The sequence below is a fragment of the Galleria mellonella genome, unplaced genomic scaffold, assembly GCF_026898425.1.
Source record: "Galleria mellonella isolate WM207_F2 unplaced genomic scaffold, CSIRO_AGI_GalMel_v1 utg103, whole genome shotgun sequence".
NCBI classification, from domain to species: domain Eukaryota; kingdom Metazoa; phylum Arthropoda; class Insecta; order Lepidoptera; family Pyralidae; genus Galleria; species Galleria mellonella.
Genome location: NW_026441966.1, coordinates 4,218,486 through 4,235,947, shown reverse-complemented (window position 1 = coordinate 4,235,947; position 17,462 = coordinate 4,218,486). Strand labels below are relative to the sequence as shown.

General features: G+C 33.3%; 1 protein-coding gene across 11 annotated transcripts in view; it reads right to left on the bottom strand.

The window, feature by feature from the left end:
* Window positions 1-17,462, bottom strand: part of LOC113517425 (rho GTPase-activating protein 23) — a 477,294-nt gene that overhangs the window by 91,869 nt on the left and 367,963 nt on the right. For 9 of the 11 annotated variants that reach the window (XM_052902374.1, XM_052902288.1, XM_052902317.1 and 6 more), the window contains 6 exons: window positions 17,186-17,392; window positions 16,729-16,782; window positions 16,055-16,160; window positions 14,837-14,926; window positions 13,569-13,671; window positions 12,211-12,294 (listed from right to left, as the gene is read on the bottom strand). In XM_052902374.1, coding sequence (XP_052758334.1) covers window positions 12,211-12,294; window positions 13,569-13,671; window positions 14,837-14,926; window positions 16,055-16,160; window positions 16,729-16,782; window positions 17,186-17,392 — 644 coding nt within the window. The remainder of the gene's footprint in view (window positions 1-12,210; window positions 12,295-13,568; window positions 13,672-14,836; window positions 14,927-16,054; window positions 16,161-16,728; window positions 16,783-17,185; window positions 17,393-17,462) is intronic. The other 2 variants (XM_052902438.1, XM_052902407.1) reach the window with 2 other exon arrangements.

The window sequence follows — 17,462 nt, the reverse complement described above, 5'->3', positions numbered from 1 at the left end:
GGATGGCTATCGTCAACGTGTCGATTGGCGCGTTGCAGGTGAACTGACGTGCGCCTGCGCATCGCCTTTTTAGGAGACACAATCAGGGAATTGTAATTTATCATCGTAATTGTATAGATTATATCTTTATGCGGCTTAAACTTTGAGGAATCAATATTAATTTAACAAGTCGTATTAGCATGGTAAATTAAAAACTTTTTGACGTTTTTGACCTTTCTTTCTTTTTCTTTGATTCTTTGAAAAATACTGGAAGAACAATCCTTTAAAAACATACTAATTATTTATTACAAGAATAAAAGAATAAAAAAAGAATAAAAGAATAAAAGTTATTAACAAAGTGTTTCTATAAATAGTTTTATGGTGAAGTGATCAATTAAATGGGAGCGTGTCTCAGCTCTTTCCATTATAAACACAAATGTAATTTATCGCGCATTGGTTATCAAGTAATCTGATGCGCCCGCGCAGGATCACCGTTCGAGAATACTAGTCGGCGGGACTCTAATCGATTACTGATTGCGTGCTCTTGATTCATTATACGGTAGATTTGCTGCGATGAAATTAATGTGGTCACAGATTAAAGAGTATCCTGTTAATTACTTTTTATTGTAGTGGCAAATAATATTAGAAAAAAAAAAACAATATAATTTTGTTTCCTTCGTAACTGATTACGTAGTTATGGTTTCGAAGATGGCCAAAGGGAGACTCGTTATGATATCATGTGACGTACATAACATTTTATTTTATCCATTAAATAATGTAGTAACTATTTTATTACTACGTATTGCTAGGCATAGTTTATTAGGTGATCGAATAAAAGCATAATATTATCCAAGTGGAAACTGATTTACGCCGTGTTGACTTCGGAGTTCAATATCGTCTATTTTTAAATAAAACAGCTAATCGAATAGGTCTTTCAACTACCTATAATCGAGATACTGAAGATAGCCATTAATTTAATGAAAAATAGTTGAGCGTAAGCCAAAACGGTGCAATAAATATCGATAACAATTTTCATATATTTGCGCCGACATGGTAAAATGCCCGGAGCTGTAATGCCTCTTTAAAAGTTTACGTACAGTATATAAGTAATAGTACTATAGTTCGCGAGACCTGGGCGAGACTTGTTGTCATAATATTTTAACTGGTGCAATTTCTAGTGCCAGTGTATTAATGTTAAATGGGGCCTACTCACCTAGTTTAACTTTCACTTCTTTTAAAATGTTATTATACAAATATGTTGTAATTTTATTATTTAATATACATGTTCATAGTATAAACAAAACAATATACAGTAGTCTTAGATAGTAGTTTGTTATTTTTGTATTAGAACTCTACTTGTTTGGATACTATCTATGGATAAAAAAAGAACATATTAAATAGAATTTTGAAGTGTTTATGAACTTATAAATTGAACTATTATTTTTCAAGGTAAATTGAAGGACAGAATACTAAAAAATATGATTCATACTAACTGCGCGGTTAGATCTGTACTATTATTGATATATGCAGATATTTCCGATGATATGTTTACAAAAATGCTTTTATATATTGGACCATAAGAAAATTTTGTTTTTTTTTTGTTTCACAATCTCTTAACTGCCGTGAGGGAAGAATAAGTAATTTTTTTCATATATTTTTTTTCTGAAAAACAGTATAAGTACTAATATCGTGTTACATTATCTGTGGACTACCATAGATAACGTAACACTAGGTAACACTATATTAACAATACAAATTTTACTGCATTATAACAATAAGTTTATGTAGTTACACTATTATATATATATATATATATATATATATATATATATAGCGTAACAGTATAACTACATAAAGTAATTGTTATTGCTGTTATGAGGGTTTTATGAATCACATCACTGAATTCAGATTGTTCTACTTGTGCCTACTATGGAGAATTATGAGTCAGTTTTTTACTTTGGATAGATTAAATAGTTATATGGAAATTTTATTAATTTTTAGACGTATCAAAACAGTATTGTAGTTCAGTTCACATAAGTACATAAATATAACGTCAAAGTTTACGGGTGGTGTGTATTAGTTTATTTTGTTGTCTGTACACGTGTGAGCTGTCTTTAAATAGTATTAGACTGAGTAAAATGGACAAATTTATATTACGTATTGCGATACGTTGAAAGCTTCGTGGAAGACAGTTATGAAAATAGCGATAAATTGTCCCTAAGGCTTTAAGCGAAATACGTAAGTGGTTATCTATAAATAAAAAGTGGTTAATGCAGATTTAGAAATGTGCGTTAAAGAGGAAACAGTGCAATTAAAATAATATTAATTATTTTGGTGAGAATATATATTTTGTGAGATACTTAACACGGGTACAGAGGTCAAGGATATGACCTGGGATAGAACTGGCTGAAAGAAGATGCAAGAATTTGTCACAACCACAAGGGGAAACTCTTAAATGAAAAGAAAAAAGACACGTATGGGGGCTCTGGACATTTCCCTCAAACAAAAAAAAAGCATTTGTCGACTGCTACCATTGTAACACGTAGACACGTGGACATATCAAGTGTTACCACCACTTGATATGTCCACGTTTCGCTGAGTATACTATATTATACCATATCAGCTTGGATTAATTTGATTTGTTATCGGTTGTTTTTCAATGCAGAAGTGGGTAAATTGACAAATAATGATTCCAACTAACCTTTGCGGTCCATAAGTTAGTTCATGGACTATTTGACTATGATAGACTCTTACATTTATTAAGTGTTAAACCTCTGTCCTTAAGTAAATGTCAGAGGCATTTTACCCATGGCTGGCGAGCTGGCAGATCGTGGGTGTGGACCACTCTTGATAGAGAGCAACCTAAATCGATTTATTGAATTACCGACGCCGACACACTGCCCTTATTCTAAATATTATTTTTATCTATATAAAATTAAACGTCACATTTAACATTCACCTTCGTTAACGTTATTAGGTACATTTGAATAAATACATAGTATTTTAAAACTATTTCATCTCATTACAAGTATTAGTAGAGCACTTTCTGTGTAGTTGTAACTAGTGATCTGCCACGGCATCGAACGGGTAGATAGAAAGATAAATTAATATTTTATATTAACTTAAATAGGCAAATATAAAAATAATCTAGGTTGCATTATTGTAATTTTCGTAGTGATCTCTAAATATTTTAAGAAATAATAAATAGCTTATGTTACTCGCTGTTAATACATAATATACAAAAGGAAAAATTGTTAAAAACGGTCGAGTTGTTTTTTAATTTATCGAATACAAACAGACAAACAAACATATAAAAACTCAAATCTTTCCCCTTATAATATTATATTTAATTTCAACTCCAAGGTCATGTAAGATGCACCTATCAGTGCGGGAGGGAGATTCTTGGTTATGGGTCTTAAAAATCAACAACATAAGCCCATTGTTAAGTTACACAGCTTATATATCTAGGTCGATCTCCACGCGCTCCCGCCTTCAAACCATCGAGATTAATACCACGTAAATTCGTCACGATAGGCCAAATGACCTGCTTTCATCCTCACCTCATCCCTTTTATTACTCACTGATACCGCAAACGGGATTACCGTACCATTATCATCCATAAAAGAAGCCCCTGGTCAGCGGAGTGATAATAGCCGTAATTTTGCCTCGCTTACATTAATTAGGTGCTAAGAATCGATCACGAAATTTGGTGCACAGATAAACTATAGAATTAATATATTCTACTTCACGTGGAATAACTATAGGTAGTATTCAATCAATTTTAGAATAGCATAATATTAATTTTGCAAAATTCTAATAACGAGTTTGAGAGAGCAAACTGCAGAATTTGCATTCCTCATACCTCATAAATATTTATTTTCGTTTAAGGTAAGGAAGGCCTTGGAAACTTCATTGAATATACCAATTTGCTTAAGCACTATTAAATAGCAGTTTATTTGTTTGGACAGCAATAAAGTAATCTTAAGGACCTATAAGGAAGTTACTTAATTGTTTGCTATGGAATCAGATAAGACAATTCGACAAATGCGAGTAAAACGCTATATGTACATAACTATTCGTAAAGCATTACAAAAATCTTGAGTATTAACATTAACAAAAAAGACTTTTTGAATAGAAAAAAGAAAAACTATTTCAATCGTTATATAAAACGATTGCATCCCAAAAAAAAACGTTAAAGTTAGATTTTAATAAACTACTGAACCGAGGTTGATAAAACTTCTAAGGAATCAGTTTATAAGTATATACTTTCAGATAAATATATTAAACATCAAAAAAAAAAAACATACAACCGAATTGACAATTGAGACCGGCGAGAACTTTAGTAGACATATTTCGATTGTAAATATATTTGAATTTAGAACACTTAAATTAGCAGATAAATTCCCCAATTAAGTAGTTTTGGTTCCAAAAAGAAAAATAGCAGTAAATCTTATAGATAGCAAAAAGACTTGGCAAAATCGGTTTATTATTGGCAACATACTTAGCTAACGAAAAACGTAAAGACAAAAATGATAACTTTTTTCTTATGGAAAAAATCCTCCTGTTGCATAGTTAAGAATTTCATGACTATATTTAGGAATTTGGGCAGCCGAGAGAGAGACTTTCACCAGAGGGAGACTTTGTACAAAAGTCGTTTGCTTGGGTACCTTTGTCCCATTCGTGTTTCAACGGTAAAGCAGTTGTGTTTGCATGGCTGTGTTTCAGTTTGAAGGGTGGGATATGGTGTGAATTTACAGGGTACAGAGGAAAAACACCTTAGTTCTCAGGAACGGCAATGCATGGGGGGGGGGGGTATCATGGGCGAAACAGTATACTTTGTTATGTCCATAGTACTGTTCATGTCTATAGGCGACGGTTACCACTTTCCACCAGGTGGGTCGTCAGCTTGTTTGCCATTCTATGTAAAATAAAAAAAAGTCAAAAAATATTTATACAATATACCTTAATTTTTATAAATCTTGGTACATTTATCATATCAATGTGTAGGCAATGACTATTAATGATTAGCTATAAAAATGTTGTTACTAAAATGCGTCATAATACCTTTACAATATAGTCGAAAATAATATGATATTATTAAGCGCTTCGTCTTGTAAATCTGGCAACAATTCTCTGAATTTATAAAAAAAATCCAGCGATACGCGTCATTAAACCTTTGAGGTAAAATTTACAACCGATGAAATAGAAATACCAGTATGTTTCCAGGAAATCTACTAGACGCATTTTAAGTTTTCAGCATCTAAACTACTTTATCAATAAAAGTTGATACCTTGATCTTGGAATTGAATAAAAGTGGCGGAATGTATACTAAGAAATCGGGCGAGAAGGTAAAAAGAAACTTAGAAGTATGCGAGAAAAATAAAATATAATATTATAGTGAACGAGACAGCGTGTCTCCGTCGTGGCCGAAAACGTAGGTTTATTATGATCTACAAATTGAAAACATTCAGAAACCTTATTAAAAAGATTGCTATTATATTATATATTTTCATGCTTAATCCTTACAGCGCAAGCAGTGCGAAGTACAGGATCTCTGTATTAAGTAAACAAAGCAATATTAGAACTCTTAAAGCTTTTTTTAGACTTATTTTCATTTCCATAAATCAGTATACATTTTGACTAGTATGTGTGTCATAATTGTTAATACTGGTAAATTTTAAATTTACATGGGTCATAAAAACACTATTATTTTTATAAATTATAAATAATAAGTAACCTGTCATTTTCTATAAATCATTCTTGAAAATATTAAGAGCTAAATTAATTTGTAAAACATGAATATCTACAATATAAAAAGACAAGCCTCTGTTATACAATATAATATTGAAACACTCCAGGTATTGCACTAATTTTATTACAGTGTTTTTCTCTTTGTCTTTTACAATGTATAGGACAAAGAGAAAAGATTGGAGTACAACAATGTACAAAACAGTTTTAGTTCTCGTCATGGAGTTAAATATATTCATTATATAAAACTTGGTATTTCCAGTGCGTATACGATGTCTTATATTAATAAACGCCTCGAAATATCATGATTTCGGTTCTAAGAACATCTAAATCCATTTCACAAAACGGAATGTCTTCCGTGAAAGTGTAAGTGGAGATAACGGGAAATTTGACTTTTGTTCACTACAGGCGTAAGGATTAGAATTGAAATGAACATATTAAAGCAATATTGATGTATAGATCCGTTTATAGGTGCTGAACAGTATTTAGTACTTGTATGAGATTAAAGGGAACCTTTCGAGATGTTATGACTGTGTAGGAAATGATTTTCAACGGAGAAATATTTGTGGGCCATTGAATTGTCCGTTCTATATAGTTAGATGACGGAATCGGGTAACAGGCATTTTTGGCATTTCTTCGGCAAGGTATGTGAAAAGATAATAGGCATTTATAATACCAGTTACTAGGTGATATTTCAGACGAGTGTGTCTATACAATGAGAAATTCTTTGTAAAAATATATTTTTATAAGTGGCCTAAAACGTGAGTAGAAAGAACTATGGGTTGGGCAATGTCGTAATAGTGAAAAAGAACAATAAATTAATAGAGACGAATCATTTGGTGTTCTATTGTTTCTGCTTATTCCATAAAAGCGAAGCATGGGCTAGTTGTAATGTGTATACTAAGTCGAGACTGCATTCATAAAACTGAATAATGTTTCTCAAGGTATATAGTCAAAATCTTATAATAAACTTAAATTTTGAATTTGTCCCATGTCAGTTATGAAAGTTTCAATAATAATTAATTTGTGTTCTGTAAAAAACCGACTTCAATTGTGGCAACACCAGTTATTTTGATTTAAAATATGAACTACTGTACCAATTTTGATAAAATTCTTTCAGATAAAATAAAAATTCCAAATCGATTTACAACTCATAACTCCGTTTATGAGATAACAAACATAGAAAAATAAAACCGAATTGAGAAACTACTTTTTGAAGTCGCATGAAAATTACTTTCAGAATTTAACTACGGTCTCCTTAGAGTAATTTATTTTTGTAAGTACTATCACTGAATTTCGGATTGGTAGGTATACTATATCTATTATTACTACAAATTCTATATGTATGCATATTTTATTCCCGATCTCATTATATAGGTCATTCATACAAGAGAATCCGTGGGCGCTTACTAGCACTAAAATATTTAAACGCCCAATTAGCCGGCTATAATAATTATGTCATAAAAGCCAGATCCAGTCTGCGTTAAGAGTAGAGTTAACGACGCTTCTGTTGTGTTTCGCGCGACATTTACGGGCCCATCTGAAAGGTCGAGTGGACGAGAATATTTCACTTTTCGGTTTATGGTGTGTGACGTTAGTGGAGACCTTCGGAGTACCGTTCCACTCGCGTGTGACGCTGCCAGATTGTAAAGATAACTTTCTGTGGCAAAACAACTTTATGACCTTTGTTTAATGAAGAAATAACGTCTGATCCTGATAAGGGAGGCACGAGATCAATGATTGAGTTGCAATTATCGAATCAGTTGCAGTGTTTTAATGGTCTTTTTTAATATTCTTGACATTGTCTCACTTTGATCTTGTGATTATTATTAAATCAAATAAAAATATATAAACTTTCTGTCGTGTGGTCCCGGTATATAATTGGCCACTCCCTGTGGATGTCGTAAGAGACGAGAAATATCTCTAAAGCCTAACTGTGATTGTCAACCCACCTGCCAAGCGTGGCAACTACTGGCAAAACCCCCAAAGGGGAGCCTTACGTTCAGCAGTGAACAATTAAAGGGTGATATGATGATGATAAATTAAGTTTTATAGTAGGTATTATCTATGTGAATTTACGTGTCCTCCAAAACACAATGTAATAATATTTTTTAAATGATCCAATCGTATAATTAATTCGCTACTGATACCAAATATAAGAACAGCTGCGGTCACGGTAAAGATCACCATAACGTTCAGCCGTTAGCGTCACAATCGGTCCTTAATGGTTCGGCGCGTGCGCAACAAGCTAGTGATGTACCGGCAAGATTTTATTTATTCGGAGGCTGAAAAGTACTTTTTTACAGCAGGTCTTTTCTCAACCAATCAAGAAGGCTTAAAAACCTAATCTTGATGTTGGGAGAGGATGATTCTATCCATTTGAATCGAAGAATTTGTATAATTTTATTGTAAATGTTTAATATTTTGTTAATGTTTAATATTGTAGGTATAATTTTAGAACCTCCCATGCAGTGTTCTAACATCAGGTCTTTTGCCAAATAATGTAGTTTTTTGCATAGTTATAAAGCTTCTCCCGTCTGCGACACAATTTGGTGACCTTCTCGGTGATAAGTTATCGCATCATCGGCGTTCTTTTTTACCGGTCTCTATAACTTTGCCCCGGTGGAGGTTACTATTAGATGCAAGCGAGAAACGTGCTAGGTAGCTGTGTTTACATGTTTCACCGCCCGAGCTGTTTACCTGGAAATCATGAGATGCCTTTCAGTGGATGCTGTCGACATAATCTTCGAAGATTTATCGCCCGTCGAAGATTGTTTCCGAAACGGTTAACGGTTTTTGTCGGTGCAGCGAACCAACTTGCCAAGGTCTTTGTTTTTACAGCCAACAACAAGATTGATGAATGATGATTGAGTCCAACAGCACTATCAATGAGTGGCTCCTGGGGACGTCTTTTCAGATTTATCAAGGATAGTTTTTCCATAACTTTGCTACAGAAAGCACCAACGGAAGAAGTACACCTAATTCTACTACTAGAAGCAGAGGTGCTAATAAATCCACGTCCAGTCCCAGCAGATTTTGAGAAGCCGCCAGCTCTCACAGTGTTTCATTTGCTGTTGGATACTCCGTCGACTGAAGCTGTTCGCCCCATACCGACACAGATTTGTACCGTCACCACAACAACAAGATGGAAGTCCGATTGACATGGTGATATTGCTTTTGTCGCCTCCTTAGATTGGTGCTCTGCACCGGGGCGTGCCATGTTGGCGACAGACCTCTTTTTATATAATTTACCTTTTTAGCATTATATTTTTATATTATGAATATGTCTTTTTGATACTTATTTTGTTTTTCTATTTGAGTGACATATATTATTGTTATATTGTTAGATTGTGATTGTCATAAGAAATTATATTGGTAAGCCTCTCTCTATATTATTATTTTATTATTGTCGCTGCCCTCCTCTCCTACCAGCGCTAGTATTCGACAATTTTGGTAATCTAATGTAATAACTATCTGGTTCTAGTTTCGGGGCCAATTTAGGATGAATTAATTTTGGTATTAGTTCAAAAAAGAATCGTAGTCAGACTCGAGTCGGAGGATTTGGACTAGTACTTGAGTACTTGTTTGGGTATTCGTGCACTTCGTCATAATCGAGTAATTTTTCGAATGATTTCTGAAACTTGTTTTTAATTAATATAATAGATATTATACATATGGTTATTAATATATTTTTTTTAATACTTATAATTATAGAGAAATGAATAAAATGATTCAATAGTATATAAAATATAAAATAATACAATAAAGACATGACTAATATTAGAGTGCCATCATTACACGAAGCCCTTATCCGAATTCTGTAATATTGAGTATTCGATTACCTGAGTATCTAAAAGATATTCGATTCGATTCGATACTCTAAACAGTCTGGTTACGCACTTCACTACAAGAAGCCAGGTGCGCGCGCGTATACGGGCACAGGAAGAGTATTGTTATCTTTGAGATAACTTATCGACGCGTTTGGAATTTATAATTTTTAAAGGGTCTATCTAATTCGTATCTTGCGCATTTAAAACGAACAACGATACGTTACAAAACTTTGTCGTTGATTATCGATACATTATTTTTAACTAATATTAAAAAAAAAAAACATCTATTTCTCATGATTTTTTTTATTTATTAGCTTGGAATACTCGTATTATTTTTGTATGTATGTCACATCTATTCTTCTACTATTTGATTTCCATACGAATGGAAACAAATAGTACAAGAAATCCCAACAAAACTTTATTAATATGAAACTAATACTGAAGTAAACCACAAGAAAAAATCGAATATTGATTTTATGATTTTTAAGTCTACTATTTATTTGTATAATACCTATGGTAAGAAATAAATAGCACAAAACTTAAATATTTATCTTTATTAATAATAAACTGAGTTTGTTGATCATTTGCTATAAAAGATATACATGTACTATTCGGGATGGAGAAGGACATAGGCTAATTTTTATTCCGGTCACGCGGACAAAGTTGTGGGTAAATGTTAGTAATATTATATGTTATAGTGAATTTGTTGTTTGTTAACAGCTCAACGAATCGTCATGAAATTTGGTATATATATATATATATATATATATATATATATATATATATATATATATATATATATATATATATATATATATATATATATATATTTAGAATGGAGATGGACATACCACACTTTTATCCCGGTCAATTACATTTTATTTGTTGAATATAAATAATTGTAACTGGCCATTTTACTGTAACTTTTGAATTAGGTACTATACCCGTTGTTAGGTAACGCTGTTATCTTTACATAGAAAATAATATTATATTTTCTCTCTTCGTTCTATTCCCTTACAATATCCAGGATCCGCGGAATCCTGGATAAAAACTAGTGTTAGCCATATTGCTGGCTAAAATAAATACTTACACACAATAGTATTTTGATAATGGATATCAAACATAACGTAGACAATCAAAATAGGGTGAACTGCGTCAAATAGGCGCGCCGAAAGTATTACCGTGAAATGGTGCTTGTAAACAAATGATATCAAAACAAAAGCCTACACGTGCTGCCTGGAATCCTAATAATATTCCATTCCATCGACAAACTGAGATCAAAATATTTGCACTACAGTGTACACGAGTTGTATTATATGTATACACTCTCGGAATCATTGATCGAGCCGCCAAGGCTACACCTGCTGGCAAATAAATGGGATGGATCTTCCTCACGCGAAGGTCGTAGGGCTCCCATATACTTTATGATAACGCGCAGACATTCTCTATCTTAATTAAATACACTTCGCTTTGCGTCAGTGCGTAACTAAATTTATTTGAATACGATTTTTTGATGTGCATACCAAAGGTTAGCTTCATCGGTTTGCATAACCGATTTTTTATTACGAGCAAGTAAAATTATATTTTGGTACCTTTGATAATAATATAAAAATCTTACGATTTATCTAATCAAATTCTAAGTTATAATATTTAAACCTACTCGTATCTTATCTTATATATAAAATTCTCGTGTCACGGTGTTTGTTACCAAACTACTCCGAAACGGCTTTACCGATTTTTATGAAAACTTGTGTGCATATTGGGTAGATCTGAGAATCGGCCAACATCTATTTTTCATATCCCTCAATGATAAGTGACTCTCTCCAAAAGAATTTTTTTTATTTTTTTGACAAAAATTTCCATTTTTATTTTATTATGATTTAGCATTGAAAAATACATACAACCTCAAATTTTCACAATCCAATATAATAATTGTAGTAGGATACATTTTTATGTATAGTTCTAAAAATAATGTATATGGTAAAACAACGTTTGCCGAGTCAGCTAGTATACTATAAATATATAATACTATAGATAAGACGATATTAAACTAGCAACTGATATGAGTCTCTTTTTTTTTCATGTCATCTTCCCATTACGTTTAGTGATTATTACTATACCTAGCTCCAGTATACATACATATTTTACGTGACATCTTTTACATCTACTTGGAAGCTTTAAAACACTTTATACAACTTTACACTTAACAATGTAGGGTGAAAGGGGATTGTTAGTAATGGGGTTTAACAACTTTTTTGCTAGCAATAAATATATGTATATATAATAACCTTATCAGGTTGACCTCTCTGCGTATCCCCTTAGATACCAACGTGGTTAATTTTTGACGAATTCTTTAAGATTGGCTAACTGACTGCTTTCATTTCTCACTGGTGCCCCACCAGCATTTACAGATAGCGTAGGTGAAGTTATCATTCCATTTTTATGCATAAAAAAACCTTGCCTACGTTATATGTTATAATAATGTAATATGATTCGTGTAAGATGGGCTTTTTCATTTCCCAGATTGCCTGACTGATATTCGAAAAACGAATTTTTCGTACATTCATTGACTCTAAATATGTTTCTAAACTAAGGCGAAAATTAAAAAAAAAAAAAAAAAAATTAAATAATTATGATAGCATTAATCACTAACCTGGCTGGGATGATGCCGGTACTGGTACAGCTTGGTTCCATGCAGCACCGCCCACACCTGTTTCCACGATCTGTCACTTGCGCGCTGCGAGCAAAATATTGTCATTAATATTTTCATCAATCATTTAAGATCCACAATTACAACTACACTTTACACATGTCATATACAAAAATGTACATGACGTTTTGTGTCGCAAATTAAAAAAAATGCCCTGTCAAGAAAAAGCGGATTACTTTAAATGTATTACTCAGAATGATGAAAAAATTTTAATGATACCTCATACATCCAAATCTGTTTAGAAAATCAGATAGTTTTTTTTTTACACCACTGAGGTGGCAAACAAGCATACGGCCCACCTGATGGTAAGTGATTACCGTAGCCTATGAACACCTGCAATACCAGAGGTATTACGCGTGCGTTGCCGACCCTGAAGAAACCTCTTTACCCCCCTTTTGAAGATTAAGCTAGATTAAGCTCACATACATACACACATGAATCTTATAAACATGACCCTCCGGGGAACGAGTTTGTTACTAATGGGGTCTTACAGTCCAATTGTTGACAATACGAGTATACTCTATTAAGTCGACCTCCACGCAGTTTCTTTTGGAAATCATCGTGGATAATTATTATTGTGTTTAGTAAGTTTTTGGGGTTTACAATAGGCTAACTGATCTGCTTCATCCTTACCTATCATCCTTTAATGGTGCCCTGGTAGTGATAGCGCAGGCGGGGTCACTATTTCATTTTCATTCATAATAGAAAAAAAAAACATGACATTTCTGTTTTGGGCATTCGGGTAAAAAGCGACTTTATATTCACACATACCGATATATGATAAAATGTTTGTTTGTATAAGCTTTATTGTAATGTACACATATAAAAAATGTTGCATAGATACCATAGATAGTAAATATTTTTAATTTAAGAACGCGAAACATAATTAAAATGCGTTTACATATAGATTTGAAACGATTTTTTGCGCCGCAACGAAAAATTATTGCTTTAATAGTCGACTAAATTCCGTAAGTGACATATTAAAATAGTTACTAATTATGCCAAGTATAAATAAGTTAAGATTGTGTTGTACAAAAAAAAAGTGGACTTCAATTATGGCCAAATCAGTTATTTTGATTTAAAAACTTAGTTTATTTTTTTTTTAACCTGAACCGATTTTGACGAAAATTCTATGCGGCCAATCAGTATGTATATTCTTTCAGATAAAAGAAGAATTTCCGAAATCACTTTATAACTTTAGGAGTTATGAGATAACAAACATAAAAAAAATACAACCGAATTGATAATTTCTGTTTGAAATCGGTTGAAAAACAAATTATACACAGATAATTTGGACAAACCTTGCCATTGCTGACCACTGCCTTGATCTGCACATTACCCTGAACGTCACCTTCCGCAGCTTCCACAATACCTTCGCTGATACCCTCGCCTTTCTTCTCTGGGCTATTTGAGGATAAAATAGTATTAATAAAGACGTTTACAAATTTCGAAAGATCGACGATTGTCTCTTACTACCCTATCTGGGTTTATGTTCGTAAATATATTTTATTTTATTACATATAGTCACGTTATAATATATTTGCGTATGCAAAATTATGTAATTGAATAATAAATCTGTGAATTTTAAGTTTTGTTTATTTATTTATTAGGTACATTAAAATTATTCTTTATAAAGACATGTTTCACAAAAGAACTTTCTTACGAAACAAACTTGGACTCAGTTTCGTTAACAACAAGGCTCACTTTTATTTAATATAGCTGATTTCAAAAATAGAAGTAGTGTGATCATCGTTACCATCAACTGAAGCAATGTCCACTGTGACAAGAATTTGTTACATATTGTATCTATATTTTTCCAAAAACATTATGGCTCTCTTTGGTATGCAATGATTGGATATTTTTTTAGTATTACTTTTGTTTACTATTGGCACAGCGGACTCAAGTTTATTTTTTATACTCTCCTTATTAATAATTCTTTCATGAAACTCATTTTACCTAGGTACATTTAAAATATACCCATCTATTCATATTATAATACTAAATGCATAGAATGCATTGTTGAAATCACTAACAAAGATGATTTAGATTTCTACGAACAAACCACTAACAACGACAAACAATTAACATGCCGAACAACAATTTTTAACTAATATTGCATTTTAAATCAACTTTCATGCACATAAGATTCATTATTCCATGCAATCGATACTCTGACATCTAAACACATAATTATTCTAATGTATTATTTGTTAAAAAATATAATTTCGTGTAGATACTTGAAGTAGAATTTGGTGGTAGATATATAAGCTGCCAAGTCAGTCGCATGTTATGATTTGCTGAATGATTTAAGTATTTTTTTAATGATCTCACTGTTATTTTTTTCTGGCGTGTTCGTCACTTACCCATTGATAAATATTACGATGGTTCAAGGCAATGCAGTGCTAGGCTTTCACAGAAATAAATTTATAAAAAATCCATTCGAATGTATACTTCACAAAATTAATTTCTTGTTACTTTTATCACGTATAGCGCCATCTATTATTGCAATTTCGTAAACTATATCACACACACATTATCAAGCGCCACCTAACGGCTATATGCGACATACCGCACGGGGAGGACTGCGTGCGGGTCGAATTTTCGCACCAACGCCGTAATGTCATCGGCGAAACGTGGGGGGCGCCACTTGCGGTGCGCACTGTTCATAATTCAATTTCAATCACCTCCAATTATGTTTATTACTGAATATTTTATGAAGGAATTTTACCTAACATGTGTACTTATTTATAAAATTGTAAATAAGTGTATAAGTAATTACTAACTACACAGTAAAGGGATGGTACAGTCGTTAACAGTATCTATTCTACGACGTACTAATTAATTACAATGACGTGTCGTATCTAACATTGACTAAATACAAAATGTTATTAATTTCTGAGCACATAGTTACAACTACAAGGGACTATTTTTCTACTTGTGTAGTAAGTCATTAGATTCTGTTATTATATTATGCTGAGTACAGTCAATATTAATTATTATATAGGGCGTAGAAAATCAGAAGGAAGTATTCTACTGGGAAACTGAACATTCTTCCCAAAGAAATATGAGTCAAAAAATAACAAAACATTTTGACCTTGAAAGTTTCTATCATTTTTCGTTCCTTCGCCATCATAACATATCAGCTATTGTTTGTTCACTGTTGAACATAAGCCTCCCTCATAGGGAACGGGGCTGTTTCCTATGGCAGTTTATCATAGGCGGGATTTTGCCAGTAGTTGCCACGCTTGACAGGCGAGTTGGACACCGGAATTTGATTTTTAATGATGTTTTAAAAGGGAGGCTGTTGCCTTTCCCTACATCATTAAGTTCCCTTTGTTGCCTCTTAAAACACTCACAGGAAAGGAAGAGATGGCCCATTTTATACCGGAACCACAAGGTAGGGTCGACATGGTACTGCTCATGTCTATAGGCGACGGTTACCACTTTCCATCAGGTGGACCGTCAGCTTGTTTGCCATTATAAGTTGTAAAAAAAAAAAACATTTTTCGACCCTTATTTCTTAGTAAATACGAGTAATGTTCTATTCCGTTGGTAGAACACTTCCTTAAAGGGTCTGCTAATAATTTCTTTAGATCAAATTAAACCCTATATAACTTATTACATAAAATATTCTCCAATTTTGTTGATATTCTACAGCATAATTTCTTTGTTTCTAAAAAAACTATTATAAAATAACAAACTGTTGCTGCAATTATGTAAAAATATAGCAGATGCTAATGACTGGGTTGTAATTGTAAGGGAGGGATAATGAATCTTATGTTTATACCTTCTAAGGTGGTGATCGCCCTCTGGTTCCACATCACTGTCCATGTGCAATCGATCGCCCCACGTCGCTTTGAGGTACGACACCCTTCGCATGGCACGTTCTTCTTCTGTTAAAAATAAAAGAAAATATTTTCATATTTTATATAAAAGCTTAGATCATATATGTATAGATGAAGCGTTGATAATTAACGTCCTAAAAAAATTATATCTCATACCTAGTCATATCTGTCCAAATCTTAAGAATGTAAAGGAGTGATGACATATTATCTTTTCATATTTCATCGACATATTGAGAATAGTACCAAATAATGTAATATTATTGCGAGTCCTTTATAAAATGAAATTTCGAATTTTTATTTCGTGTTTTTGTTCATACCGTAATCGGCCCAGAAAATGCAGTTTAACATTTAGTTCGTCGTAAATTTAACTATATAAGCCCAAAGGAACGATATTTTATATTTTTAAATGTCATATATCGTCATAGTTGTAGAATACTGACGGATCTGACGAAGATTACATGTAAAGATCCGTCAGTATTCTACGACTATGACGATATATCTTGTAATTTTAACATTAAATTTATGTTGCATTCGGCTCTCTAATTTCGAAAAACATTTCATGACAGGCCCTTTTATGTCCAAAAAAATTTATAAATAGCTAAATAACTGTACTAACCACCAAGTTGAGCATCTTTCTTCTGTCTTCTCGTGACCAAATCATCGGCAAAACCTGTTGAGAAATGAGGCATTTAGTAATTTTATATGATATTCGGATTCCACAGTATTCGATTAGTAATATTAAACACCGAATGATAACGACGGTTAGTCCGCATTATAAGCACACACATCGCATTCCGTTAATGTTTAGTAGAAAAGAGAGGTTAGGTCCACATCGCCGGCTCCCTTACGATGCCTCAAAGAAATGTCAACTCAAAGACATTGATTTGAAGCGTTCCATTAGAACATTCACTGAAGCAAGCCGAGTTAGTTTTTAACGATTAAAAAAAAACTTTATTGTTGAAAACATAAAGCTGAAATTCAATTGAACCAACTCGACTTGCTACCGACAAGCAACAGCCAGGGAGGGAGCGAGAGCATTCCAAGAAGAAGACGAAGTGCGTCGCAGGCGGGACCTGAGTCGGCGGGCGTGCTCGGCGTCGGCGACGGCGACGTGGCGGCCGAGGCCGAGGCCGAAGTGGAGGCCGACGGCGGCGCCAGGCTCAGCTGCGTCGGCCTCTGCGGCCCGTCGAGTCCGTTCATAGCGCCGGGCAGCGAGACACGGTTCATCGCCTCCATTTGTTCTCTGTTCAGCCCCATTCGTTTCTTCGCGTGACTGCCATCTTGAGGCGTAAAGTGCTATTAAATGGCGAGCGTGTACATCGGTTCGCTAATTGGTTAGTGATGCGACCG